Source organism: Neomonachus schauinslandi, chromosome 5 (assembly GCF_002201575.2).
Source record: "Neomonachus schauinslandi chromosome 5, ASM220157v2, whole genome shotgun sequence".
NCBI classification, from domain to species: domain Eukaryota; kingdom Metazoa; phylum Chordata; class Mammalia; order Carnivora; family Phocidae; genus Neomonachus; species Neomonachus schauinslandi.
In genome coordinates, this window is record NC_058407.1 from 160058749 (window position 1) to 160086611 (window position 27863).

Consider the following 27863-nt stretch of genomic DNA (forward strand, 5'->3'; position numbering starts at 1 on the left):
TCCTGGGAGTGCCATTACCCAGAAACCAAGATGCCCTGCGTCCCAGCGAAAGAAAAGGATGCCCAGCCTCGGTGACCTCAGCGCCTGGGCCGGTGCTGCCCTCGAGCGGCGGGACCACGTAAGCTTAGCCCTCCCCCCGGCTGAAAACGGTGGGCACTGGGACCATGATGCTTGAAGAATCGACCATCCCAGCTCCAGTATGTACTAGTTTATTTTTCACAAGACCTGTTCTAGGGCCTTTAGGCCCCACAAGTCTTATAACATTACTTTGAGGTAGCCTTCGATTGAATCACGAATGGTGGGTGAGTATAGGTAAAATGCGGCACCTTCTGCAGGCCTCAGTCTCCCAGTCTGTCAAATGGGCATCTTAAACAGCTAGAGGCCCAAGGCGGATGGCGACAGGAAAACCTTCCCCGCATTATGTGCGACGCCAGGCAAACGGCCTGAGTCACCACTGTTGGTTGTATTTTTCCACCTTCTGGGCGCCCCTCCCAGCCCGCACGGTTTCGGTGGGTCCTACAGGAAGCGCCCCCGCGACGCCCGGCTTTACACGCCCTGGCCACGCCCTCTGCGCGCCGCGCCTTGGCCCCGCCCACAGGAGGGTCCGCAGATTCGCCAGGCCGGCTCTTCCTCAGAATTACTTGGGCCTCTCTATACTCGGCCGAAAATTCTCATAATACTCCGAGAGCAGCTTTGGGCCGTAGCCATTTCCCCAGGGTCGGAATTGGGCATCCCCTAAGCTGCGCTACTAAGAAAGATCCAGAAAAAGTGGCCAACTCTGCCAACAGGGCTTGGCTAACCAGGCATTATTTTCTTGACTCCAGCAAGGCGGGTGAAGGGAGGCGACAGTGAGGCCAGGAGCTGTGGCGAATCTGCAGCCTTTTAGGTCTCTGGCCGCGCGAGGAAAAGGCAGGAAAGAGGAGAGAAGGAGCGCGCATCCCGTCCACCGATTCGCCCCGCCCGCCTGACGAATCTGCGTCTGTTCAACGCGCCACTCAAATCTCCCCAGCTCTGGCTGGCCTCCTCCCCTCCGCCCCGCCCCCTTTTTCCTCAGGGATTAGTCGCTGCTTCCGTCGCCGCCGATTCGTCAAGGACCCCAGGCCAAAGCAGCTGGATAGTCGTGGTGAAGCCCACTCTCCGGGGAATGCGGCCAATCTCCAGGCTCCCTGGGCCGCACCTCTCGAGCCTTAAAGGGCGCCGGCCGAGGCGAAGCCGCTCTCCTCGGCCCCGTGGATCTCCTGGCGGCACCCGTGGCGAAAGTGCGAATGTAGACGCTGTGCCCGCTGGGCCTCGCGCAGGTGGCGGTGGTGTTTGGTGCGCGCGCCGGGGAGGTGGTGGTGGGGGGGCGCCGCCGCCGCCACCGCTGCGGGGCCGGGTCTCGCGCTGCCGCCGCCGCCGCCGCCGCCTCGCGCCGCTGAGGTGCCGCGCGGGGTGGGGGGAGGGGGAGCCGCTCGCCACGAGCGGGTGAGTGAGGCCTCGCCGCGCGTGCGCGGAGATGGGGGGGCAGATCGCGCCGGGGCGGGAGGAGAGGGCAGCGGCGCGCGTTCCCCCCACCCCCCCCGCCCGGATTCGGGGCCGAAGCCGGGTCTCGGGCTCGGTCTCGCGGTGTTTCCAACGCCCCGAAGAGGTGCCACCTCTTGGCCAGAGGATCGGGGCGCGGGGACGCGAGCGGGTGTGTGGGAGCGAGAGCCGGGCTTGGCCCGGGCCGCTGGCCGGTGAGGAGGCGGGAGGGGGCGGGGCCTGCCAGGGGGCGGGGGAGGGGTCTTGCTCTGAGGCCAAGTGGGGCGCGCGCTAGGCAGAGCGGGAAGGTAAGGGGGCGCGAGATGGGCCTGGGGGCCTGAGGGGAGAGTTGGGAGGTGGAGAGAGAATGGGGTGTTGTGGTGAAAGAGGGTACTTGGGGGACTATCTGGGGGAGTCACGGGTCATGGTGAGGTGTGGAAACTGGGGTGATGAGAGGACCTGAAGTCTGGGCTAGTCAGTGAGGGGCAGCAAGGGAGTCAGGCCTAAGTCCTGAACCCCCTTGCGTATTCCTCTTTCCTAACAGTGTAAATGAGCAAAGATGGATCAGGAAGGTGGGGGAGATGGGCAGAAAGCCCCGAGCTTCCAGTGGCGGAACTACAAGCTCATCGTGGATCCTGCCTTAGACCCTGCCTTGCGCAGGCCTTCTCAAAAGGTGTACCGCTACGATGGAGTCCACTTCAGTGTCAACGTGAGTGCCCCAGGCCTTGCCAGCTAGGGAACTCTGGGCCCCATTCGTCTCTGTTACCTCTGTTGAGCACCCTGAACTCCCATACCCATAGCCTGCCTTCTTAAAAGTGGGCCACCAGAACCCTGCTCTTTTGCCTGTGGGGCTCCAAATGTGCTTCCTAAAGCTCAACAGCACGGCTTTTTCACCTTGAGCTGTCTTTCTGTTCCTGCTTTCCTTCCTAGGACTCGAAGTATATACCAGTGGAAGACCTCCAAGATCCCCGTTGCCACGTCAGGTCCAAAAACAGAGACTTTTCCCTCCCAGTCCCTAAGTTTAAGGTATGTATCTGCTAGACTCTGGGTGTGGTGGGCCTTGTGGGGGGGGTGGAGGGGTGGAGGATCCATTCTCTTAGTTTAGTCTCAAGATAAGCTAATGAAAGGGGGAAGGGGCTTTTCTATGAAGGGATCATAACCAGATCTTATAATCTCTGAGGCTGTGAAACTGAGTTGTTCTGGAGAAGAGTTGTGTTTATTTTCTAGAAAGGTATAGGTGAGGTGTTCCAAGCAGGGGTGCTGACTTCTTGAAGAATGAAGTAAAGGTACGTTTAGTTGCTGTACCCGTCATTGCGTACTCCTAGAAAATGCACAGCATTACAGTGCCCTGGTGTGGTACCCCAGTTTCTCAACAATTAAGGGGAGTGACAAGGCCAGGGACTCCATCCTTGGGAGTCCTCTGCTCCTTACCCCTCGTTTGGTCACTTGATCCTGCATCTTGTTTCTTCAGAAGATTCCTATTTCCCTGTCTAGGCAGGATATTCATCAGGCCTTGGACTGGCCCTCGAAAACTGAAGGTTCTCGGTTTCCTTCACTAATTCTTTACTTTCCTTCCTTTTTAAATAAATCATTTGTAAGGTACTCTCAGTCCATTTTTTTTTCACTTTGTATATTCTCTCCAGACAGTCTTTTTCATACGCATGATTTTGACTGTAGCTGAAACATTGGTGACTTCCAAATTTCTGTTTCTAGCCAAAATCAGTCTCTTGAACTCCAGACTTGTATACCCTGATTGAGGGACAGCTTCATCTGGAGGCCCCACAGACATAGCAGACTCAAGAGATCGAAAACAAGTTATCTTTACTCCTTAATCCCACTTTCCCTTCCATTTCCCTTTTACTGATGAATGGTAAAACCATCTATTCAGCTGCACAAACTGGAAACCTGGGAGTCATCTTTTGATTGTCCTCTCCTGTATTACATAATCTGTTATCAAGTCCTGCTGACTCTTTTTCCTAAACCCATTTTCTTTTTAATCTTAATTTTCCTTTTTCCGTTGCTGTTTTTTTAATGCATACTCTTATATGTTATATGCCTCTGTTCTCTTTTCCCATTTCATGTTCCACCCTGCCATTTGTTTTTTTATTTTACTCTTACATTACTTTCATTGCCAAGTCCCATGTTTTGTGCATTGGCACATATGATTATTGATCTGGCCAAGCCTCATCTCCTGCCACACATGTGTTCCACTCTACCGTACGTTTTGCAGCTCCTAGAAAATGCCAAGTTATTTTATAGTTCTGTGTCCTACGAGTCCTTGTCATCCGGTGAACTCTAGCTACCCAAAAAGCCAAACAGGAATGACACCATCTTTATGAATTCTTCCCTGCCTCCACTCCTTCGCTGGGCTCCCAGACACCCTGTCTATACTTATGCTGACATTTGTGTCCTGTTGTGACTGTGTGTTTGTCTGATCTGCTTTTCTGAACAGGAATCTTTTTTTTTTTTCATCTTTGTATTCCTAGTGCCCAGTCCATGGCAAAAGCTAAACTAGTGAGTTATTCTCTATAATTAGTTTTTTCCGCATATGTTTATTTCTCAGTTGTACGTTTCTTTTCTTGGTTCTTGCGTTAATTTGGTGATGAGAAGAACTCAGAGCAGAGAGGGGTCGGTCTCACGTTGCACTTGTTGGGGCCCTTTCCCCCGTTTCTTTGCCTGTGTTTCCTGGTCTTCTCTCGACCAAGTTTCCCAAAGGGCAAAGGCACCGTGGTCAGTATTGAGACCCCAGACTCAAGACTCCTGTCCTCTCCACAGCTCGATGAGTTCTATATCGGACAGATCCCACTGAAGGAAGTGACTTTCGCGAGGCTGAATGACAATGTGCGGGAGACCTTCCTGAAGGATATGTGCCGAAAGTACGGTGAGGTGGAAGAGGTAGAGATCCTTCTTCACCCCCGTACTCGCAAGCACCTGGGCCTGGCCCGCGTGCTCTTCACTAGCACTCGGGGAGCCAAGGAAACAGTCAAAAACCTCCACCTTACCTCCGTCATGGGCAACATCATCCATGCCCAGCTCGACATCAAAGGTGAGGGCTCTCTTGCCTGCGGCCTAAGGTTGAGCTCCAGCAGAGACTGCACGTGCAAATGCCTGTTTGGGGCCAGGCGCATGGTCAGGTTCATGATTCCTCAGCTGAAACTCTTGGGGCCAGATATGTTTCTGAAATTAGAACTTTACAGAGGAATTATGGCTTTTATGTGTTTTCTGTCTGTGTGATCTTTGGCGAGGTTGGGTAGCGTCTTATAGTCTAGCACGTGGCTGTATTTGTAAGAATGTAGGAAGGGTCATGCTAGGTATGATCAATAAGAACTAGTAAATCGCCTCTGCTCAGATCAGATTTTGAGATCAAATTCCAAAAAATGCTTGGTCTGGAGTTTCTTGGGGTTTTGAAATTTTGGATCAAGAATTTGGGACCTGTACAGATGAGTGAAGTAGCCTGGGGTTCAGTAGGGAGGAGCGAGGGACTTGTGGTGGGGGGGGGTCGGACTGTAGAGTACTGTGCCATCGAAAGGAGGCAGCTGTTAGTTGGTATTAGCCAGTTTGCAAGTGAGAATGAGGACTAATGTTGCCAAGTAATGTTTTGTTATTAAGTCAAAAATCTAGGTTTTTGTGTAAATCTCAGGGTTTTTAAATGCTGCAACCCCCTCCCCCAAATTTTTTTAAGTGATTTTGTAGGGCAAATAAGAGACCTGTGGCCTGGATTTAGCCCTCAGGCTGCCATTTTGCAACCTTTAGTTTGTAGGATGAAGAGCATGGTGGGATCTAGCATCAGACGACCTGGGTTTGAATTCCAGTCTGCCACTGACCAACTTTGTGACTTTGTGCAGGTCAATTTTCTTTGAGCCTATAAAATAGGGGTACTGATGCTTCTCTCTCCTGGTGATCATCCAACTTAGTAATATAAGTAGAGGCATTTATTTATAAGCTGCAAAGTGCCATTTGGCACGTCGTTTGTAATATCGTTAGGTAGAGATGAGATAGAAGCTCCCAAAGATAGAGGTAAGGTAACTGAAATCTCTGAATCCAGGACTCCAAGAAATTGTAGGAAACTTGAGGTCTGAGAAAGAAGTGGGAAAAACAAATCAGGAAGGAGGAGTTTTTTCTGTCTGACTCTGATGGTTCCCATCTTCCTGCCTCCAGGACAACAGCGAATGAAGTACTATGAACTGATAGTCAACGGCTCCTACACCCCTCAGACAGTGCCCACAGGGGGCAAGGCCCTGAGTGAGAAGTTCCAGGGCTCTGGTGCAGCTGCTGAGGCAGTAAGTAGCTCATGGTTGCCGTGGCCCTCGCCACCTGGGCACAGTGCTTGGGTGCCAGGAACAGCATTTGGGAGGTTCTGGACTTCCCTGTTAAGGATAGCAAGAGCCAAGAAAAGATGCTGAGATGCTTTCAAAAGACAGGGAACTGGGGTTCGTGGTTTGGGGAAGGGCAAGCTGTCACATGGTACTTGATCTCTTCTTTTCTCCCTGCTCTACTTTTGCCCTCCAGACTGAATCCCGCCGCCGCTCCTCCTCTGACACGGCTGCCTACCCGGCAGGCACCACTGGTGTGGGCACACCTGGCAATGGAACCCCTTGCTCCCAGGACACAAGCTTTTCCAGCAGCCGACAAGACACCCCATCTTCCTTTGGCCAATTCACCCCTCAGTCCTCCCAAGGAACCCCTTACACATCTCGGGGCAGCACCCCCTACTCTCAGGACTCTGCCTACTCCAGCAGGTGCAGAGTGAACACCCTCTGGGACCCCCAGATTCTGGGAGTTGCCACTAGGAAGAAGAAATCTGAAGTCTCTCTAAAAGGGGAGTTGGGAGTCATTTGTCCTGGTTTCTCTGTGGATTCAGCCAACAAATCCCTGTCCTCAGGGAACTCATTGTCTAGCTAGAAACCCAACAGCGTTTAGATCTTCCTTTGGGGGCGTTGACTCAAGGGGCTTTGGGTCCTGAGAACCAGGACACTAGGGTTCGGTCCTACAGAGCTGAACCCAGCTAACTCCTGCACTCTCTCTCCAGCACCACTTCAACCTCCTTCAAGCCCCGGCGCTCGGAGAACAGCTACCAGGATTCCTTCTCCCGCCGCCATTTCTCCGCATCTTCAGCCCCCACGACCACCTCCACCGCTGTCTCCTCCACGACTGTAGCCACTGCCTCGTCCTCGTCCTCCTCCTCCTCCTCCTCCTCCTCCTCGTTGTCCTCGTCCTCTTCGTCCTCCTCTTCGTCCTCCTCCTCTCATTTTCGTGGGACTGACTCTAACTACCCAGCGTATTATGAGAGCTGGAACCGCTACCAACGCCATGCTTCCTACCCTCCCCGCCGGGCGACTCGGGAGGAGCCCCCTGGGGCATCTTTTGCTGAAAACGCAGCTGAGCGCTTCCCGCCTTCCTACACCTCCTACTTGCCCCCTGAGCCCAGCCGGCCTGCTGACCAGGACTACCGGCCTCCTGCCTCAGAAGCTCCACCCCCGGAGCCCCCAGAACCGGGTGGAGGCGGGGGTGGGGGGGGGCCCAGCCCTGAGAGAGAAGAAGCTCGGACCTCCCCCCGCCCAGCTTCACCTGCCCGCTCCGGCTCTCCGGCCCCAGAGACCACCAATGAGAGTGTGCCCTTCGCTCAACATAGCAGCCTGGATTCCCGCATTGAGATGTTGCTGAAGGAGCAGCGCTCCAAGTTTTCGTTCCTGGCCTCTGACACGGAGGAGGAGGAAGAGAACAGCACCACAGGCCCTGGGTCTAGAGACGCAGGGAGCGAGGTGCCTTCTGGGTCAGGTCACGGACCCTGCACGCCCCCTCCAGCCCCAGCTAATTTTGAGGATGTGGCACCTACAGGGAGTGGGGAACCAGGGGCTACCCGGGAGTCTCCCAAGGCCAACGGACAGAACCAGGTGAGGTTGGGGGTCAGCCAGCAGAGGTGCCTGGGATCTGGGAGGCAGGGTTGGGCCCGGCGGGGGAGGGAAGGGAATCAGGCAAGAGAACGGATTTGAGGAAGAGACCAGGAAATAGGCAGAAGCTTTCTGTGACTCTTCTCTGCACCCCTACAGGCTTCTCCATGCTCTTCTGGAGAGGACATGGAGATCTCCGACGATGACAGGGGCGGCTCACCCCCTCCAGCCCCAACACCCCCCCCCCCCCCCCCCCCCCCCCCTCCCCCGCCCCCTCCTCCCCCCCCCCCCCTCGCTCCCCTGCCCCTTGGTCATCCTCCCCCCCAGCCTGCCTACCTCCTTCCACCGCGCCCTGATGGGCCACCACCCCCTGAGTACCCCCCACCTCCTCCGCCACCCCCCCACATTTATGACTTTGTGAACTCCCTAGAGCTCATGGATCGACTTGGGGCTCAGTGGGGAGGGATGCCCATGTCCTTCCAGATGCAGACCCAGATGTTAACTCGGCTTCACCAGCTGCGGCAGGGCAAGGGATTGACTGCTGCCTCAGCTGGTCCCCCCGGTGGAGCCTTTGGGGAGGCCTTCCTCCCATTCCCACCCCCCCAAGAGGCAGCCTATGGCTTACCCTATGCTCTGTACACACAAGGGCAAGAAGGCCGAGGGGCCTACTCCCGGGAGGCCTACCACCTGCCTTTGCCCATGGCAGCCGAGCCCCTGCCCTCCTCCTCAATCTCGGGAGAAGAGGCCCGGCTACCTCCCAGGGAGGAGGCAGAGCTGGCAGAGGGCAAGGCCCTACCATCAGCAGGCACCGTGGGACGGGTGTTGGCCACCCTCGTCCAAGAGATGAAGAGCATCATGCAGCGAGACCTCAACCGCAAGATGGTGGAGAACGTGGCCTTTGGAGCCTTTGACCAGTGGTGGGAGAGCAAAGAAGAGAAGGCCAAGGTGAGGGGCAGTGCCTGGGACTGGGGAAACCTTGGGGCTCCGTTGGAGAAAGACTTCTGGCTTATGTGAGGCCCTTAAATCTCTGAGTTTTGATCTTCAACGTTTCTGTTTGTGGAATGGGAATGATAGTAGCTGCTTTGTAAGGTGGGTGGACTAAACGAGCAGACTTTGGAGAAAATGCCTGTACGGGGCTGGTGCAGGGGGGTGTGGCATAGATCTGTGTCAAATAGAGGAGTGAGGAGATGCATTTCTGTATTCCTGGGACCTGGGAGTAGTTCTCAGGCAGGAGGCAGGAGGGAGCGCCTGGGTTCTGGGGCTCAGTCCCCCTACTGCCTGCAGCCATTCCAGAACGCAGCCAAACAGCAAGCCAAGGAGGAGGATAAAGAGAAGACAAAACTCAAAGAGCCGGGCCTGCTGTCCCTCGTAGACTGGGCCAAGAGTGGGGGGACCACGGGCATCGAGGCCTTCGCCTTTGGGTCAGGGCTGCGAGGGGCCCTGCGGCTGCCTTCTTTCAAGGTACCAGAACTGATGTTTCCTCAGAGGGAGGTGAGGGTGGGCTGGGGACCTCCCTTCCGTGGGGTAGGTTCGGGTGCTTGGGATCGGTGAGTGTGAGTTCAAAACAGGCCCCATCTCTTCCCACGCCCCAGGTGAAGCGGAAAGAGCCTTCAGAAATTTCAGAGGCCAGTGAGGAAAAGAGGCCCCGTCCTTCCACTCCAGCTGAGGAAGATGAAGATGGTGAGTGGGAGGTCAGGTGGGAGCAGAAAGGGGAAAGGGTACTAGCTTCTAATAGGAACGCAGGAAGCAGTGAGAAAGGGGGAAGGTGTCTGAGGGCAAGTGGCCAAGTAGAGGTTTTTGCTACAGAGTTAAAGCAGTGCGGAGAGATGTGAGAAGCTTAAGATAGGGTTATTCCTGGGTCCTGGTTGTGGTTCTTACTCTGGCGTGCTGGTTGAAGCTTCCTGTGTTTCATAGTTCCCCCGTAAAATAGAAATGGTAACTTTAACATCTAGAATCCTAGGGTTTCAAGGTTAAACAGGTCGCTTACCTTGGTTTCCCATCTAATGCTTAAGCTCTTCTCCAACCTTCTTTCCAGTTTGCCTAGGTCTGAGCTGTGGGTTGATGGCTTACGTGGCTAGGCAACTTCCTTACTGAGTCCGATTGGCTTCCCTGGAGACCCATTGGCTTAGTGCTATTTTCTTGGGGCAGGCGTAACAAGTCCGTTCCCTCTTCCACCCGACCCCAAAAAGGACAAAAGGTGAAGCGGGTGCGGTGTGGTTAAACTATAGAAAATGCTAGGTAGCTCTGGGGTTTTTGTATTTCTCTGTTGAGCTTCAGCTTCTTGTCTGTAAAATGAGGTCTGTCTGGTCGGACCGTCAGGAAGATCAGGGGTGTGTGCAAAGCTCTTTTCAGACCAGGGGACGGGAACTGTTCCTACTGATGGTAAATTGCTCTCTAACTGCCACTCAACTGCGCCTAGACCCTGAGCGGGACAAGGAGGGCGGAGAGCCTGGACGTGCGGGGACCAAGCCCCCAAAGCGAGACGAAGAGCGAAGCAAGACCCAGGGCAAGCACCGCAAGTCCTTTGCTCTGGACAGTGAGGGGGAGGAGGCATCCCAGGAGTCCTCCTCAGAGAAGGTGAGGGGCCATTGGCGCCCGCTCCCTGCCAAGATTTCCCGTCCCCGTAGCCACCGCCTCTCTGGCCTGGAGCCCAGGTAGCAGTGGCCTCCTGGAGGACAACTGTCCTTTTCTTGTTAGTCCCTATTTGTCCTTTTCTTTAAGGAGGAGGAGGAGGATGAGGAAGATGAAGAAGATGAAGAACGTGAGGAAGCCATGGACACTGCAAAGAAGGAGACCGAGGCGTCAGATGGTAAGTTACAGACAGGACAGCCGAGTTCTGGCTTGGGGAAGAAGGGGTTCCGCTGCCTGTCTAGCCCTTCCCTGAGTCCACAGAAACTTCGTGCTGGATGTTTTGGCCTCCTTTGCTCTTCCCCAAAGCAACTGTCTTTCAGCCCCATCTGTTGGAACCCTTGGCCCATTGTAAACAGTAACTCCGACACCCAGACCGCTCCCTTCTTCTTACCTGCTGTGCTGACACATGGCTCTCGACTGATGACAACCCAGCAGAACTAACTTATTTTCTCAGCCCCTCAGGATGAGGGGTCCGAGTTCTCCTGCTGCCCCCTGGTACTACCAGACTGTGCCTTTCTGCCTTTGAGCACTGCTCGTCTTTGAAGGCCCGGCCGCTGAGCCGTGCGCCCCCTCATCTCCTCTCCCCCGGCTGCCATCCCCAGACACAACTCCGCTCTTCAGTTGGACACCTGTTTGTCCATCCACATCCATTGAGTCTGGGGCACATGGTTTAGTCTTGCTTCTCCTTCATTTGTTCAGTGCTAGCTGTTGAGCCCCTACTCGGTACCAGGCACTGTTCTAGGTATTGGGGACACATCTTTTATGGAACTTGGGATCGATTGGAGGGGAGGAGGAGACTTGACAAATGAACAGATAGCACCTTGGAAGACAGATTCATAGTTTAAAGAAGAAAAACTAGGTTACTGGGGTGGAGAGTAACGGATGGGGGAGCTGGGGAAAGATGGGCTGTTCTAGATATCTTGGAGAAGGAGCACCTCTGAGAGGTGCCATTTCAGCAGAGGCCAGATGGGAAGAATGATGATCTGAGAGGCTGTCTTTTCAGGAAGGCAGAGGGTGGGGTCACCTGCTCTAAGTGGGGAGACTGCCACACATCCACTTGGTCACCGCTTTCTGTCCGTTTCACTGCCTCAGCGTTTCTGGGATTTGTTGCCTTCTTTGTTCCTGCTGGCCTGTCGTTCTCACTTAGAGTCTTTTGCAGCTGTGTTGACTGATTTCCCTGTCTTTGGTTCCATCCTTCCTCCTCTATTCAGTCCATTTTCCAATCTGCAGATGGAATTCTCTTCCCTCCAGCACACACCTGACACTGTTACTTCCCTCCGTAAAGTCTATTTCTAGCTCCCTATTTTCTAGAAGATGACTCCTCAGCCCAGTACTTTGGGCCATTTATAACCTAGCTCCAATTTATCTGTTGAGCTCCATCTTGCCATCCTCCAGACCCATCTCAGGCCACCACCACCATCTATTCTAAATTCATCCACTTGTGTCAAATAAATAAATAAAATCTTAAAAAAATAATAAAAAATAAATTCATTCATTTGTGTTCCTCAGACACTTCAAAATTCTTAATTTCTTATAAAGTCCTTCCAACATATTGCCATTTCCCAGAGGCAGAGAGCATATAACACCTTTTTTTTTTTTTTTTAAGATTTTATTTGACAGCACAAGAAGGGGGAGCTGCAGGCAGAGGGAGAGGGAGAAGCAAGTTCTCCGAGGAGCAGGGAGCCCGATGTGGGGCTCCATCCCAGGCCTGAGCCGAAGGCTGTCGCTTAACCAACTGAGCCACCCAGGCGCCCCGTGCATATAACACTTTTAAAGCTCATTTTACCCTGGACTCCTTTTTATGAGTCTCGCCCCGGCAGCTTCTCTAAGACCCACCTTGGGAAAAGCTTTGGTAGTTAAAGCAGACCGCTTAGCGGTCTCTGGTCTCCCATCTCCCTTCACCTCTGACACCCCTGTTTAGCCCTTGTGTCTTCCTAGTGCATTTCTACTTGTCCTTCTCGACTTGAGCATGTCCCTCACAGGGATCCCTCCCCTGACTGGATCTTCGGCAGAAACCAGGACTTCCCTTTGCCTTGCTCCCCTGGTCTTTCATATTGAAGCTGGTCTCACTGTGAGCAAACAGTTGTACTTATCCAACTCCTTGAGGGTTGCACTTCCCAGCACCTGGCACAGAGCCTAACCTATCCATAGTAGTGAGTCAGTGAATAGACCCAGGGCTTGGCCAAGTAAGGGGTGTTCCCACCTCGCCTGATTGCCCCTTCTGGATTTCCAGGCGAGGACGGGGAAAGCGATTCGTCCTCCAAATGTTCTCTGTATGCTGACTCAGATGGTGAAAATGATAGCACGTCGGACTCCGAGAGCAGCAGCTCATCCAGCTCCTCATCTTCTTCATCTTCCTCCTCCTCGTCCTCATCATCCTCCTCATCATCTGAGTCCTCCTCAGAAGAGGAAGAGGAAGAGGAGCAGCCAGCAGCCGTACCCCCAGCATCACCTCCCCCCCGAGATGTCACCGCGCCCCCGCCAGCACCCGTGGAAGAGGCCGAGCCAGAGCCGGTTGCGGGCTCCCCAGCCACGCCTCTCCCTGAACAGGAAAAGTCTCCAGCAAGACCTGCAGGTAGGTGGTGCCGAGCCGGTGATTTGGTCTTTGTTTATGTTTGCATCTGTCCTTGTGAGAACAGTGGGGTCCATGTTTATGAATGATGTACTAGTACGTGGCTTTGTTTGAAAGCATACAAACTGGACAGAAGTCACCATCTCCTGTCAGTCCTCCCTTGGAGACATTTATGGCCACGTTCAGACTGTGCTGCCAGGGGCGGCTCGCAGAGCCAGAGCAGGCGTGTGGCTACCAAGGACAGCAGTGGTCTCTTTCACCACTCCCGCACCCTGCCCGTCCCGGAACGGTCTCTTTCTAAGTTAATTGAGGAGAAAATTCCCAATTTAACAAGTTCCCCCTATTAATTTTTTTGAGCTTCTGCTTTAATGTGTCATGTGTATTTGCAGGTGATTAAATGAACAAATAGGTGGAAGACACCTATGAACAGCTTTGGCTCAGAAGTTAATTTTACCTTTGCTTTGCCTTGTGGATTTGTACGTTTGACTGTTACTTTATAGTACGTACGCTGTTCATTCAGGCAGGGGATATTTATTTACTGAGTACAGTTGACCCCTGAACATGCGGGGTTAGGGGCGCCATCCTCCTGTGCAGTTGAAAATCCACCTGTAACTTTTGACTCCCCAAAAGCTTAACTATTAATAGTCTACTGTTGACCAGAAGCCTTACTGATGACATAAGTAGTCGGTTAACACGTTTTCTGTATGTTACACGTATTGTGTGCTATATTCTTACAAAAGAGTAAGCTAGAGAAAAAAAAAACCCTCGAAATCATAAGGAAGATATGTTTATGATACTCAGCCGTATTTCTCAGAAAAAGTGTGTGTGTAAGTGGCCCTGCACAGTTCAAACCTGTGTTGTTCTAGGGTCATCTGTACTTATGGCAGGTGTATGGGGTACAGTGGTAGGCACGATAGGCCCCGTTCTCACCCTCCTGAAGCTTATGGTCTATAGGGAAAGACCGTTTAGTTGAGTAATAAATACCTCAGAATATCTCTCAAATCTGATGGCAAACTGATAAGCCCCATAAGAGAGAAGAACAGGGTTCTCTGAGAACCTGAGCACATCTGTGGGGATGTCTTTGCTGGTCTTTTCTGCTGAAGCATCCTTGGGCTGAAATCAAGGCAGAGCAGGCAGCTGGGCTTGATTAGAATGTGCAAAGTCCCTGAGGGCAGAGGAAACAGCATGTTGGAGACATAAAACAGGCCGTCCGGATGGTGGGGAGCGAGGGGAAGCTGGAATGGCTGGAACTGGAGAGGTGAGCAAGGACGGGGCCGTACAAGAGGACTCGGCCTCATTAGGAATTTGGTCTTTATCTTGAGGGCAGTGGAATGCCATCAGAGGAGTGACGTGATCTTATTTGTGTTTTAAAAAGATGCAGTGCAGAGAGAACTTGGAGAGGGGCCAGAGTATGTGTCGGGAGGCTAGGAGGCTGTTGCAGTTAGTAAGTGAGGCAAGCAATGGCGGTAACTCGGAGTAGGGTGTTCTTAGCATAGCATCAGTAAGTCAGTTTTCAAGATAGGCTTCGTAAATGCATGTGGCCCTCCAGACACCTCTCTCAAATGGTACTGAGAATCTGTGGTCTGAGATGAACAGTAACTGCATAAAGACCTCCCAGCGCTGTTGCACTCTGCTCTGGTGCAGGCCTCTCAAGAGGAGTCGAGGCTCTCATTAATCCTAAGACGCCTCTCCCGGCCTTTCCTAATAAGCCCATCGGTAGCAGGAGAGCTGGTGATCAGAGGGCATCACTCAGTAGGGCAGGTAGAAAGAGTGGGGCATGGTCCGTTTTGCATTTCTCCAGAAGGATCATCCTGGTAGGAAGGGGGGGATTTGGAAGGGGTGAGGAAGGAGGTAGGGTGACCCATGTGAGGGTTTGAAGAGATGCAGGTAAGTGAAGGGCATGAACCAAAGCAGGGCTGGTTACAGTGAGGTGTAAGGAGTAGAGGTGGGGATGAGGATTTGAGAGAAATTGAGGAGATGAACCACTTGGTTAAACGACTTCCCAGGAAAGGGAAGATGAGGAGGACCGGCATTAGGAAGAAAGCTGATATGCTTCCTTGGGGTTGACTCTGGTATGCCTTTGGGACCTCCAGGTAAGAAACATCCAACAGGCAGTTGGATCACTAGATCTGAAGGTCAGATGGGAAGGAAATGTGGCAGCTTGGTTTTCCAAAGGATGGAGTGGTTGTGTAGGAGCAGGCCGAAAGAGAGGTTGTTAAGATAGGAAGAGCTTCTGTTGGATTTGGCAGTTAGGGGGTCACTGGTGACCTTATCGTTTTCAGTAGAGTGGGTCAGACTGGAGCCAACTTACGGGGTGTTAAAGGAGTGAGGGCAGGTGACAGAGATAACCAGTCTTGTGGAAGGGTAGACGACTACTCTGAAGAAGAGTCTAAAGGCCGTGATGAGTGATACTAGGTAATGTTTTTTGAGTGCTTCCTGTGGGCCAGGCTCTTGGCTTAGCACACTGCTGATTGTTTCCTCATGCAGGCCGCACACCATCCCTGTTACTCCCGCTTTCCAGATGAGGAATTTGAGGCTTAGAGAGATGCTTGAGGTCACCCAGCTGGGATCAGAGAGATGAAAGAGAATGCAGGGTTGGTGGAGGGTTCGTTTTTCAAAAACTAAAAAGGTGAAACAAGCATGTAGATTCGAGGCAGGTAGACGGGCCAGGAGAGAGCGCAGCACCTGTCAGGGTGGCCTACCTGGGGGTGGGCGGGTGACCTCTAGGCCTGACGCACGTACACCCATAATTGGGGAGGCAGAGAGATGTGGGCTTTCATGCCCAAGGACGCCCTGTTTCACTCTGTAGTAGGAAGGAAGGGCATTTTCTGAGCACAAAGGGATGGGTAGAGGAGGAGCCTTGGGGAAGGAGAGTGAGGAGTGAGGATGAAAATGGACAGGGCTCGCAACCCAGATGTCTTGCTGAGACTGGGAGTCGGGTGAAGGAGGAGAAAATGCAGGTGGTTGGGCAAAGTTAGGGTTGGGGGTCTCCAGGGTGGCAGCGGTGGCTGAAGGCTGTGGAAAGTGCTGTGAAAGGGGAAGACAGAGTGAGGGCCCTGCTGGCGGGCACAGGGGGCAGGCACAGGAATGAGAGTGGCTCATTTAGGAGGAGGGTGACAGGCTGGGGGAGCCTGAAGGTGGGAAATGGAACAGGTGCGGTGGCGTGAACTGAAAGGAGCTGAGGAATTGTGATCAGAGGGCAGGGCGTCAGAGGGTTAAGGTCCTGGGTGGGGCCATCTGGGGGTTACCAAGGTCATGTGTGCGAGTGGGGAAGGCTAGCTGAGAATGAGTGAAGGAAGGCACTGGAGAGGGAAGAATGGGGTGAACAGTCCTGGAAGTAGATGGCAGAGTTGGGAGAGGGAAAGAAGGTTAAGGCAGGTCCCTTGGCTTTTAGAGAACAATGGGGATGTTCGAGTTCCAAGGATGCAACTGGATAGAGAGTATGTGGCCCGATGGCAAGAGAGGACTTGTCTGGTGAAACCCAAAGATGGGACCTGGACACCTTTGGGATTTGCCTTTCTTCTGTCTTCTGGTCTGATTCATTCCTCTCCTGCAGATGGGCTTCCCTGCTTCTGTCCACCCCTACGGAGAAACCCACTCCTATCTTAGATCCTTATTCTCAGGGAAGTTTCTGGTTGGCCTGGCTTGGGTCAGGTTATCAGTTAATGTTGGCTGGGGGCAGGGAGTGGGGCAGGTCATGTTGTAGAAACCTTGGCTTTTGGGTGTTGTATAGACTGGGCAGATATCCCAAAAGTTGTCTCCCTAAAGGAAAAGCATGGCCAGGTTTCTTTGAGAACAGGAAGCGAAAGAGAAATCTGTGTGAAGAAGCTGAGCCAGGAGGGGAATTCGTTCTCCTCAAGAGCCAGGCTTCCAGAGGGCACAGTGGCTCGGTTGGGATGATGGGTCAAAGGCAGGGCTGCCCCAGAACAGCAGAGAGAAGGAGACTTGGAGAAACTGGAGGGCCTGGGACGAGCACCCGGCGCCTCACTAGCTTCAGAGTGTGGCTCACTGCTGGCTGAGACTCCGGCTGCTCTCCAGAGCCTCGGGAGACAGCAGGCGGAGGGCCTTGCTCGGGGTGCCTGCCTGGTGAATGTCTGTTAAGGTCATGGACACAGGTTGGCCTGGAGCTGGCTGCCCTTTAGTTCTGGGAGTGCTAGAGCCAGACGTCAAACCACCGAGTCCCACTGCGGGATGCCCAGAGCAGCATGGGGCAGTTGAAGAGAGCTCGAAGTTCAACCCTGGCCGCCTGAGGTGCAGATCTTATTCTGGCATTTGTGAGCTGTGTGACCTTGGGCCAGTTAACAACCTCCCTCTGCCTCAGTTTCCTTATTGGCAAGCTGGGTTTAATAATAGTACCCACTTCACGGGGTGGTTGTGGGGAACGAAATGAGTAAAGCGACTGCCTTCGGCTCAGGTCATGATCCTGGAGTCCCTGGATCGAGTCCCGCATCGGGCTTCCTGCTCGGCAGGGAGCCTGCTTCTTCCTCTGACCCTCTTCCCTCTTGTCCTCTCTGTCTCTCATTCTCTCTCACATAAATAAATAAAAATCTTAAAAAAAAAAAAAGAAAGAAAAAAGAAATGAGTAGTTAACATACGTCAAAGTCTTGGATTGGTGCTTGGTGCAAAATACTAGTTACCAGTCTGCTGCCGCCCTGAAGCCACCGGCCTTCTGGTTCTGAGAGGAAGTTACTACCAGCGTCTTGAGAAGTTGGGGTAGCCTTCACAAAGATGGCGTTGAGCTGGGGCTAAAAGCCGCATGTGAGCTTTCCCAGTAGGCAAGAAGGGAGAGGCAGGTCTGAAAGGCCATGCCTGTTCTGGTGGCTGAAACCTAGGAGCGGAGAGGGTCAGTCCACAGGACAGGGTCTGCCCCAGGGACAAGTCAGTGTACGTCTTGAGGTGTATTCAGACCCCCACACTCAGCAACAGACTTGGGGATCCCAACAGGGAGGATGTGCTTCCTGTCTGGTGGACTGGAGAGAGATCACACCACCTGCTCAAGACGGTGTGTCCCCTCCGTAGGCTATCCGCCCGTCCTTGGGATCTCAACTTCACCCTCAGCTTCTTTAGGGGAGTCTTCCTGAACCCTCCCCACTTTGGCAAACCCTCCTGCTACTTGGCAGGTGGTGGGAAGGAAACAGATTTTATGCAGTGTTTTAATACAAAGATTCAGCTGTTTACATTCTATCTTTTTCACATCACTAAACAGAGAACATTGTAGTTGAAATAACATACTTTAATTCAGAGAGGGTTAATTGCGTCCCCATCATGCAGTGCGGCCGGCAGAAATAGTCTTGGCCTGTGTGCCTAGTCTTTGGACATAGTTCAGTCACTGCCAGTCTTGGTAAAAAGGCTGGAGCCTAAGCATTGGTTTCTCTAGAGCCCCCATCTCGACTCTGCGCAGTTTGGGCTGTACATTTGTTTCCTGTCATTGTCCCCATTGGACTGTAAGCTCTGTTGAGGGTTTTGAAAGTGTTTGCTCGACTTGTTTACCCCGTGCCTGACACGGGAGTTGGTGCTCCGTGAATGTTTGTCGACTGTGTGAACGAGCAGGTGCAGAATCTCCTCCTGCCAAGGGAGCCCACGGTGCCGAGGACATGGCAGGCGTGAGGCAGCTCTGTCGGCCGAGCGAGGACAAGTGACCGCCCGAAGCGGAGGAGAGCCGGCAGCCTGCGTGCGGCCTCCCCGGCGAGGCTGGCCGGTGCCCCGCCCGCACGGAATCCCCTCTGAGGATGGCTGGCCCGAGTTGCTGACCCTCTGCTTCTCCCTATGTGCTTCCTTCCCCAGGTTCCACTGAGGAGCCGCCTCCCAGTGTGCCCCAGCCGCCCGCTGAGCCGCCGGTGGGGCCTGTGGCCCCCGCCCCCCCGCCCCATGAGCGCCCCCCCCCTCCTATCCCCCCCCTGCCCCCACCCAAGAAACGCCGGAAAACTGTCTCCTTCTCTGCCCTGGAGGAGGTGGCGGCACCAGAGCCGCCCCCAGCCGCCCCTCCGCAGATCAAGTCTCCTGGCCCCGTTGCCCGCAAAGCCCCCCGGGCTGTGGAGCGGACCATTCGAAACCTACCCCTGGACCATGCGTCTCTGGTTAAGAGTTGGCCTGAGGAGGTGTCCCGAGGAGGTCGCAGCCGGCCTGGAGGCCGCGGCCGCTCTGCTGAGGAGGAGGAAGCTGAGCCAGGGACAGAAGTGGACCTGGCGGTGCTGGCTGACCTGGCCCTGACCCCAGCCCGTCGCGACGACTCGGAGGCCACAGAGACGTTGGACGAGGCCGAGCGCGCGGGCCCCCTGCTCAACCACATCCTCCTGGAGCACAACTACGCCTTGGCCGTCAAGCCGCCGCCTTCCACACCGGCCCCTCGGCCCCTGGAGCCGGTTCCTGCCCCCGCCGCCCTCTTCAGCTCCCCAGCGGATGAGGTCCTGGAGGCCCCCGAGGTGGTGGTGGCCGAGGCAGAGGAGCCGAAGCAGCCGCAGCCGCAGCGGCAGCCGCCGCAGGAGGAGCGGGGGGAGGAGGAGGAGGAGGAGGAGGAGGAGTCCGAGTCCTCAGAGAGCAGTGGCAGCAGCAGCAGTGACGGGGGGGGCGCCGTGCGGAGGCGAAGCCTCCGCTCCCATGCCCGGCACAGGCGGCCCCCCCCCGCCCCCTCCACCCCCTCCGCCCCCCACCTTCGAGCCCCGCAGTGAGTTTGAGCAGATGACCATCTTGTATGACATTTGGAACTCGGGCCTGGACTTGGAGGACATGGGCTACCTGCGGCTCACGTACGAGCGGCTGTTGCAGCAGACAAGCGGGGCTGACTGGCTTAACGACACCCACTGGGTCCATCACACCAATATCCTGGGCCCTAGCGGCCGGCCTGCTCTGGACAGGAGGGCAGGCCTCAGTGGTGGGGGCAGTAGCCCCCTCAGGTTGCAGCTAGCCTCTGGGTTTATCTCCCTGTCCGGTGCTCTCTGCCACGGCCAGCCTGGGTATTTCTCACCTGGTCTCCAGGCCATTCTTTTCTTTCTGCCTCTTGCCCCTTCTCTGCCTCCCAGAGTTTTTCTGGCAGAAAAGGTGAGGTCTGAGACTTCCTTCTCTCCATCTTTCTGTCCTTCTCACACTAAATAATGCTTGGGACCTCCAGCTAAGGTCAGTCACCCTTCCCTTGGGCTGGGACTGGGGGGATAGAGGGGAGAGGGCCCCGGGGATCTGGCCAGTGAGGAACCCATTTTCTTCCTTAACACCCTGCACTCACCAACCTGAGCACTCCAAAACGCAAGCGGCGGCCCCAGGACGGGCCCCGTGAGCACCAGACAGGCTCAGCCCGCAGTGAAGGCTATTATCCCATCAGCAAGAAGGAAAAGGACAGGTACCTGGATGTGTGCCCTGTTTCGGCCCGGCAGCTGGAAGGAGCGGACACTCAGGTAAGGCTCTGCCCTGGTACCTGGCCCCCTGGCATCTCTTCCCGTGGTTTCTCCTTTCACTCACCTCCCCCCCACACCCCGACCCCCGTCCTGCTTCTCCCAGGGGACTAACCGTGTGCTTTCGGAGCGCCGGTCTGAGCAACGGCGGCTGCTGAGCGCCATTGGCACCTCTGCCATCATGGACAGTGATCTGCTGAAGCTGAACCAGCTCAAGGTGAGGAGCCGGGACTCGGGGCGGGGGGAAGAGCGGCTCGGAGGGAGGGCGGCATCACGAAGTCGCCTGGGGGTGGGCATGGAGGCGCGGGGCCAAAAGCACGCTCCTCCTCCTCTCAGAGGAGGGCAGCCAAGGCAAGGGATTAGGTTGAGGGAGGCACCGAGCAGCACCGTTTGCCTTCTGCCCTCTAGTTCCGGAAGAAGAAGCTCCGGTTCGGCCGCAGCCGGATCCATGAGTGGGGTCTGTTTGCCATGGAGCCCATTGCAGCCGACGAGATGGTCATCGAATACGTGGGTCAGAACATCCGCCAGGTGAGGCCCTGTACCCAGCCCCCAGTCAGATGGCCGCATGGGACGCTGGCATGAGAACCACCTCATCTCTGGGTAAAGCCCCACATGACCACCCAGTTCCAAGATGTAGTTGGTGAAACCTGCCTCTTTGTGTTTCCTTCCTTCCATCAACAGTTAGTAATGGGTACTCCTAAGCTAGATGGGAATGATCCAGGAAGAAGCAAGACCAGTGTTCTTTCTCGCTTTAAGGGCCTCCTAGTTCAGTGGGGGAAGACAGCCGCTGCACAAGGAACTGCACCGAACGATGGCATTTGGTCGGTCGGGAAGGGGAAGTTCAGGGAGGCCGCAGCGGTGGGCGCACAGTGATGTGGAAGCCAGGAGCTGAAGGATGACGACGAACTCCCAGACTCAGATGAGGGGAGGGGTGCTCCAGTTGCCAGACAGCGTGTGCAAAGGCCCAGAGACAGGATAGTCTTAGGAGGGCAAGGAGGTCAGTATGGCTAGTTGGAGAAACCAGGGCCGGCGGCCGCAGTGAAGGTTAAAGAGGCCGGTGGAGGCCAGATTCCGCGGAGCTTAGGAGCCGTGGTGGTGAGCTGGGGCCGGCTGTAGGGGGAGGGAGGCCGTGGCCAAGCGCCCAGTGGTAACGGGCTTTGCAGCGTGAAGGGACAGCCAGAGGCCATGACCGGCGGGGGCGCTGTCACAGGGATCCCATAGAGGCCCAGGTGGCCCGGACTAGGCAGTGGCAGCCTAGTGGCAGCTGAGGTAACAGAGGAGCCTGTGGGTCCAAGGCAGCTGGCAGCAACGGGCAACGAGCTGGCTCCAGTGAGCGGGGCCCGGGGGGAGGCGAGGCCATTTCTCAGCGCTGCTCGGAGCAGCTGGACGTAGCTCGGGCTGCCAGCGAGGTGGGCAGTGAGGAGGAGCAGCAGCTGTGTGGTCGAATGGAGTTCCAGTCGGGGACACGTGCCATTGCTGGGCCCCGGGGACATCTAGAGGATGACGCCCAGCAGCTCCACCGAGGTGGATTTTGGCTGGAGATGGAAGTTGGGGAGGAGTCCCTAGCACTTATCTGGCAGCTGAAGCCGTGGAAGAGAGTGAGATCACCCAAGGAGAGAGAGCAGAGGGTTGAGCGTCCCATTTCCTGGGAAATAGGAGTCACTCCTCGCACAGGACTGTGGGCCCTTACAGCGCCGAGTGGCAGCCTGTGGGTGCCTGTTTGGGAGAGAGAGGGTCCTAGGAGAAGAGATGAGTAGGGTTCAGCCTCTGAAATGGCCTTGTCATCTCGGGAACTGGCCTGCCCACTTTGGGCCAGGCAGGGTCTCCTGCCCACTGACCCCTGCAGACTTCCCCAAGGTGCCCTTTGGGAGACTCAGAATGGCAGCCAAAGGTATCCGGGGCAGGGCCGGTGGGGGGACCCTAAGAGACAGGGCTCCCGGAAGCAGACAGCACCTTGGGTTGGTGGGAGCCAGAGGAAGAGCTCTGCAGGTCCAGGACAGGTCGATGTAGCTCCCAGGGTGGTAGCTGGGGACTGTCTGGGGCCCCTTTACGGGGGCTGGTGGGGTCAGGCCTGGTCTGGCTGGCAGCTGACCGTGGCGGCACCCCGTTCTACCAGATGGTGGCCGACATGCGGGAGAAGCGCTACGTGCAGGAGGGCATCGGCAGCAGCTACCTGTTCCGGGTGGACCACGACACCATCATTGATGCTACCAAGTGCGGCAATCTGGCGAGGTTCATCAACCACTGCTGCACGGTGCGTGGGGTGGGGGGTCCCAGCCAGGGGTGGGGGGCGGGGATCCCGGGGCAGGGGCCACGGCTCACACTGCCCTCCCCTGTGCAGCCCAACTGCTATGCCAAGGTGATCACCATCGAGTCCCAGAAGAAGATTGTGATTTACTCCAAGCAGCCCATCGGTGTGGATGAGGAGATCACGTACGACTACAAGTTCCCGCTGGAGGACAACAAGATCCCGTGTCTGTGCGGCACCGAGAGCTGCCGAGGCTCCCTCAACTGAGGGGCAGGACGGGTGCCCGTGCCCCTATTTATTCCCCTTGGGGCTCCGCAGGCCTCACCTGCCCCGAGCCCAGTGAGGGAGCCTCAGTTCCTTGAGGCAACGTCTGCCTGCCCCGTCGCCCCTGCCCACCCACCCCCTAACTTTTTTTCTTTGCGGAGAAGAAGCTGTAAATGTTTTGTAGCTGCCAGCAGCTGTTTCCTGTGGAAACCTGGGGTGCCGGCCTGTACAGATCCTGTTCTTGGGGGGCTGCTAGCCCCTTTGCTTTGTGTTAATGGGGACTTCCCCTTTGTGCCCTGCGTGCACCCCTCCCCAGTTTAGGGGTCTCTAGGGGCAGTGGCCATGTTCTCCCCCTGGGGGGGGGGCCCTGTGCCCCCAGTCCTAGGGACTCCGTGCCTGGAACCCTGCCTCATCTTCTGTTCCTGCCAGACCCTGTGGGTCACCCTCCCACCCTGGCGTCTGGAAGCTCCTGTTCCGGCAGGCCAGGATGGTGGGGGGTGGGCCCTTCCTGTTGGGCTGGATTGTACATATGTTAATAGCGCAAACCCAACGCCACATTTTTATAATTGTGATTAAACTTTATTGTACAAAAGTGCTTGGTCAGTATCTTTGGGGAAGAGTAGGTGGGGGGTGAGGGTTTAAGGACAGAAGATGGGTTGAGTGAAGAGAGGGGGAAATGGGTGGCCTGAGGTTTGGGGTGGGTAGACGTACAGACTCAACCACCATTGCTCTGGGCCACCTATTAGGCTGGAATGGTCATCCAGAAATCCCCCACCAAGGTCAGCTGGAGCTGGGCCAAGGTCGGCCTCCCTTCCCTTCCCAGAACCACAGCTGCTGCTGGGCTTCTGGCATCCTGGGAAATCCAGCAAGAGGGGAGGACCGATGTCATGCAGTAGGAATGAGGTCACCGCACCCGCTCCGTCCTCAGTGCCCACCCAGCAGGTTGTGGCTTCCCCAGCCCCCTTCCCCAAGTTCTTTGCTGGAACCAGCTGCCAGCGGACTGCAGAGTGGCCGCCAGGGGGCGCCCTATGGCAAGAGTGCTGGGGACGGAGGGGTGGAGGCTGGGCTGGTGTCTGTTCCTGGAATGGGCCAGGAGGGAGGAGGAGCAAGCGGAAGGGGACGGTGTGGTGGCCGGCTGGCCCAGGCGTCGAGAGAAGACGGCCCGTCCGGTGGCCAGTTTGAGTATCCTGGGAGCGTGGCTGCAGGTAGGCCGAGGTGATGCTAGGGCCCCAAGGTCCCTTTCCCTAGTCACAGCCCTTCCCGTCTCCCTCTCCTTTCTTCCTCAGCTCTTTACCTCCTGCCCTCCATTTTTGTCCCAGAACCACCCCCTCCAGCTCAGCCCCTGAGCCCTTCCCAGACGCCAGGCCCTCAGCCTTCTTCTCTCAGGAGCTGCAGTTGGCAGGCTCAGAGGGCAGGTAGCCTGGCTGCTGCAGCCCCAGCAGCAGGTTCGGGAGCCTACCAGGCCAGAGGCGGCAGCGAGGGGTAACAGGTGTGCTGCCGGCACCGGGTATGCGGGGGCAGGCAGCTCGGGTTCTCTTCCCCAGCCAGGCATGGCCGAGTCCACAGAGGTCCGGAAGCTGGTGTACCTGGTCACAGGTGGCTGCGGCTTCCTGGGGGAGCATGTGGTGCGGATGCTTCTGCAGCGGGAACCCCGGCTCTCGGAGCTGCGGGTCTTTGACCTGCACCTGGGCCCCTGGCTGGAGGAGCTGAAGACAGGTGACCATGGTGGGGAGGGACGCGAGGGTGGGGTGGGCGGACTCCGCTGGCCGGGGTGGAAAAGATGATGCGTGTTTATATCTTCCAGTGCACATGGATGGGATGAATGAGTCACCTTGGGAACATGTGGCTCCTAAGGGTGTAGGCTGAGCCCAGCAGCTGGCCGGCGGCCCCAGCTCTGACACTGCCTCTGGCTGCCCCCATCCCTACCAGGGCCCGTGCAGGTGACTGCCATCCAGGGGGATGTGACCGAGGCCCACGAGGTGGCAGCGGCTGTGGCTGGAGCCCACGTGGTCATCCACGCAGCTGGGCTGGTGGATGTGTTTGGGCGGGCCAGCCCAAAGACCATCCACGAGGTCAACGTGCAGGGTGAGGTGGCTGCTTGTTCCCCACCCCCTCTTTGACCTTGACTTCTGGGATTCTCCTGTGTCTCCTCTGGACACTCCTGCCCCCGCGGTAATGGCGGGTCCGGCGGCCCTCAGCCCCGCTGTGGTTTTCCCTGGGCCCGGGGAAGGAAGCCCGGGGCCGTCATCCAGATTTGAGATGCGGGGTGGGAAAGATGCAGAGAGGGAGGAAGTTGTAGCTCGGGTCCACCCTTCCCCTCCCCACCACCTCTCCCAGGCACAAAGAACGTGATTGAGGCTTGTGTGCAGACTGGAACACGGTTCCTGGTCTACACGAGCAGCATGGAAGTTGTGGGGCCCAACATCAAAGGCCACCCCTTCTACCGGTAAGCTGAGGTTCCCCTCAAGACTCTAGGAGCCCCATCTCCCCTCAGCATTAAGAATTTTCCCTCTCCCTCAACTAGGGGCAATGAGGACACCCCCTATGAAGCAGTCCACAAACACCCCTATCCTTGCAGCAAGGCCCAAGCTGAGCGGCTGGTCCTGGAAGCCAATGGAAGGGAGGTGAGACAGGAGGCGAAGAGACACGAAGCCGGGGTGGGGAGGGCTGCCAGTGCCGGCGGGACTTCTCCGCAGCCTGCCCTGGGCACCTCCCTTCCATCTCCAATTTGAAGGGGCCGGGCCAGAGGGCAGGCTGCCGGGTCCTGGGCCTTCACCATGCCTGCCTTTCGCCCCCAGGTCCGTGGGGGGCTGCCCCTGGTGACGTGTGCCCTGCGTCCCACTGGCATCTACGGCGAAGGCCACCAGATCATGAGGGACTTCTACCACCAGGGCCTTCGCCTGGGGGGTCGGCTCTTCCGGGCCATCCCAGCCTCTGTGGAGCACGGTCGGGTCTATGTGGGTAAGGCCCCGGCTACACAGTGGGGAGGCTGAGAACGGGGCAGGGCCCGTGTCGTCCTGGGTGGGCGGTGTGCGCCCCCGGCCAGCGAAGGGTGAGCCACGTGTGGGCCGGAGCAGCCGGATGCGCGGGCCTTGCCTGCACGACCAGAGAGGAAGCGGCGTCCGTGCGAGCTGGGAAGGCGAACGGAAGAAATATGTCCCCGGGCGAGGACAGGACCGCGGTTACGGGAGCCGCATCTCCCCGGGAGAGGCCAGGGGCAGCACCCGCACGGGAGCCGCCGAAGCAGTAGCCTCCACCCAGGCTGGCCCTGGAGGGCAAGTGGCTACAGGGGCTGGGGAGAAAGCAGCCTTTACAAGGGCCGTAGTTACACGGGCGCGTGCACGTGAGCCCAAAGCCGGGGGCGGGGGCCGGAGTGGGGGGGTGGCTTGGACACCGGCCGGCCCGGGAAAGGGCAGCCTCTCCGCGGGCTCCGGGGCACTCGGGGCCACAGCCGCCTCCCTTCCCCCACCGGTAGGCAACGTGGCCTGGATGCACGTGCTGGTGGCGCGGGAGCTGGAGCGGCGAGCGGCACTCGTGGGCGGCCAGGTGTACTTCTGCTACGACGAGTCGCCCTATAAGAGCTACGAGGACTTCAACATGGAGTTCCTGGGCCCCTGCGGGCTGCGGCTGGTGGAAACCCGCCTGCTGGCGCCCTACTGGCTGCTGATGCTCCTGGCTTTTCTCAATGCCCTCCTGCAGTGGCTGCTGCGGCCGCTGCTTCTCTACGCGCCCCTGCTCAACCCCTACACACTGGCCATGGCCAACACCACCTTCACCGTGAGCACCGACAAGGCTCAGCGCCACTTCGGCTACGAGCCCCTGTTCTCGTGGGAGGACAGCCGGACCCGCACCATCCGCTGGGTGCGGGCCATGGAGGGTTCAGCCCAGTGACGGTGGAGCTAGGGCCTGGAGCATCCATCCGGGTCCGGAGCCCTCAAACCCTGGAGGGGGGGGTGGGGAGGCTGCAGTCTGGAGCTGGAGCAGGGGTCTGGGGCCAGCCTGGCTGTCCCTACAGCTCTCCCCGTGTCGCATCCACGAGCCTTGAGTCGGTGTCCTCGTGCCTCTAAGTTCTAGGGCGGGGCTTTGGGACAGGCGTGTCTTCACTCTCAACCCAGGCCTGACGGCTGGTGGGCGAATGTCCGATGCCCCTGATGATCTCAGCTACCCCGTCCCATTTCTGGCTTTTCAAGCAGAAAGTGGGTAGGACTTCCACGGGCTTCGTGCTGGCCTTCTGAGGTCCAGGCCTGGATTCGGGCCTCCATTCGGCGGGAAGATTCTTTCTGGCTCCTCCCACCACCTTTGGCCCTCCTTGGGGGTCATAGTCCCGTTCTTTTAAAAATATTTATCACCTTTAGACAGCCCTCTCTTCTCTTCAACGAAGCCTAAGCAGATCTGCGCATTCTCCCTTCTTCTGCCCGCTCCACCCAAATTAGTTCCTACAATATTGTGCTGTACGTGGCCGAGCCCTGGATTAAAGCTCCCTACCCAAGCCTGTGTCCATCTACCTGTCCGCTCCCCCCTCCTGCCTCCCACCCTGTCTCCCCCTCCCCACGGCGCCTGTCCCATGTGGGGACAGAAGGAAGTGAGCACACAGCACGCCCGCTGTTGGATTGGTTGCTATTTCTCCCGTCCCACGGGGCCCAACCCGGCCCGCGGTGGGGGTGGGGGGGCTCTGGGGACAGGACATGCAGGGCGGGGTGGGGGGGGCAGAATTTTCCTGTGTTTTATCCATTTGCAACTTGGTCACCAATAGAGAGAGATGGGACTCTGAGGGCTAACAGGAGAGGGTGGCCTGGCTCTGGGCCCCCAGCCAGGCCCCAGGAGTCCTGTCCCCTCCGGAGAGGAGAGGGAAAGAGCTCTAGAAACCAACGGAGAAACAGAAGGGGCAAGGGCTCATGTCAGCAAACACGGCTACGTCACGTGACACGCCAGCGACACGGAAACACACGCCAACGCACACGGCTGCACAGCAGGCGGGGGGAGCGGGGGGCCACCCATCTTGTCCTGTGCGGGGCGGGCTGGGGGGACAGGGCGAATGCATAGAACACATCATGTACACACGCTCAACGCGTGGCAAGAGTGTGCATCGCCCGACAGGCACATGGGATGGACACGCAGTGTGCTTCGTGAGAGGCAGGGCTGGGGGGGGAGGGGACAGGAAAGCAGCGAGGCTCGGCCAGGCCCAGGGCCACCCACGGGGCACACATGGGCTTGGGGGTCGCAGGTGCGTGGAGGGAGAGCCGCACACACTCGTCCGAGAACATGCGTGACACCAGCCCCCAGACAACGGTCCACGACACACACCGACACAGCAGCCGACAAGCGGCCGTCACATGATGTGGGGACTTGAAGAAGCTGTGGCACAGCAGCCC

General features: G+C 56.9%; 2 protein-coding genes across 3 annotated transcripts; both read left to right on the forward strand.

The window, feature by feature from the left end:
• Positions 1 to 1440: 1440 nt before the first annotated feature.
• On the forward strand, positions 1441 to 23087 carry SETD1A (SET domain containing 1A, histone lysine methyltransferase). The gene is given in 20 exon segments (XM_021700619.2): positions 1441 to 1464; positions 2045 to 2209; positions 2431 to 2526; positions 4276 to 4546; positions 5659 to 5780; positions 6010 to 6239; positions 6530 to 7394; positions 7551 to 8336; positions 8676 to 8852; positions 8984 to 9071; positions 9811 to 9968; positions 10113 to 10200; positions 12256 to 12597; positions 18379 to 19208; positions 19210 to 19411; positions 19810 to 19982; positions 20086 to 20196; positions 20388 to 20507; positions 22096 to 22233; positions 22321 to 23087. Coding segments are annotated over 19 exon segments (5121 nt in total). The 5' UTR covers positions 1441 to 1464; positions 2045 to 2059; the 3' UTR covers positions 22495 to 23087.
• A 469-nt stretch (positions 23088 to 23556) lies between these two features.
• Positions 23557 to 27111, forward strand: HSD3B7 (hydroxy-delta-5-steroid dehydrogenase, 3 beta- and steroid delta-isomerase 7). 2 transcript variants are annotated; one of them, XM_021700495.2, is made up of 7 exons: positions 23557 to 23696; positions 24036 to 24207; positions 24421 to 24576; positions 24829 to 24937; positions 25016 to 25115; positions 25290 to 25452; positions 25967 to 27111. In XM_021700495.2, exons 2-7 carry the CDS (start codon positions 24042 to 24044, stop codon positions 26380 to 26382), a joined length of 1110 nt encoding a protein of 369 aa, XP_021556170.2. In that variant the 5' UTR covers positions 23557 to 23696; positions 24036 to 24041; the 3' UTR covers positions 26383 to 27111. The 2 variants fall into 2 exon arrangements, with proteins under 2 accessions (XP_021556170.2, XP_021556171.2); XM_021700496.2 differs by having other exon boundaries at positions 23597 to 23696; positions 25070 to 25115.
• Positions 27112 to 27863: the final 752 nt, after the last annotated feature.

Coding starts and splice junctions, on each gene's coding strand:
- HSD3B7 (XM_021700495.2), top strand. CDS start 24,042: ATGGCCGAGTCCACAGAGGTCCGGAAGCTGGTGTACCTGGTCACAGGT. Junction 25,116..25,289: donor TGGAAGCCAATGGAAGGGAG/GTGAGACAGGAG, acceptor TTTCGCCCCCAG/GTCCGTGGGGGGCTGCCCCT. Junction 25,453..25,966: donor GCACGGTCGGGTCTATGTGG/GTAAGGCCCCGG, acceptor CCCCACCGGTAG/GCAACGTGGCCTGGATGCAC.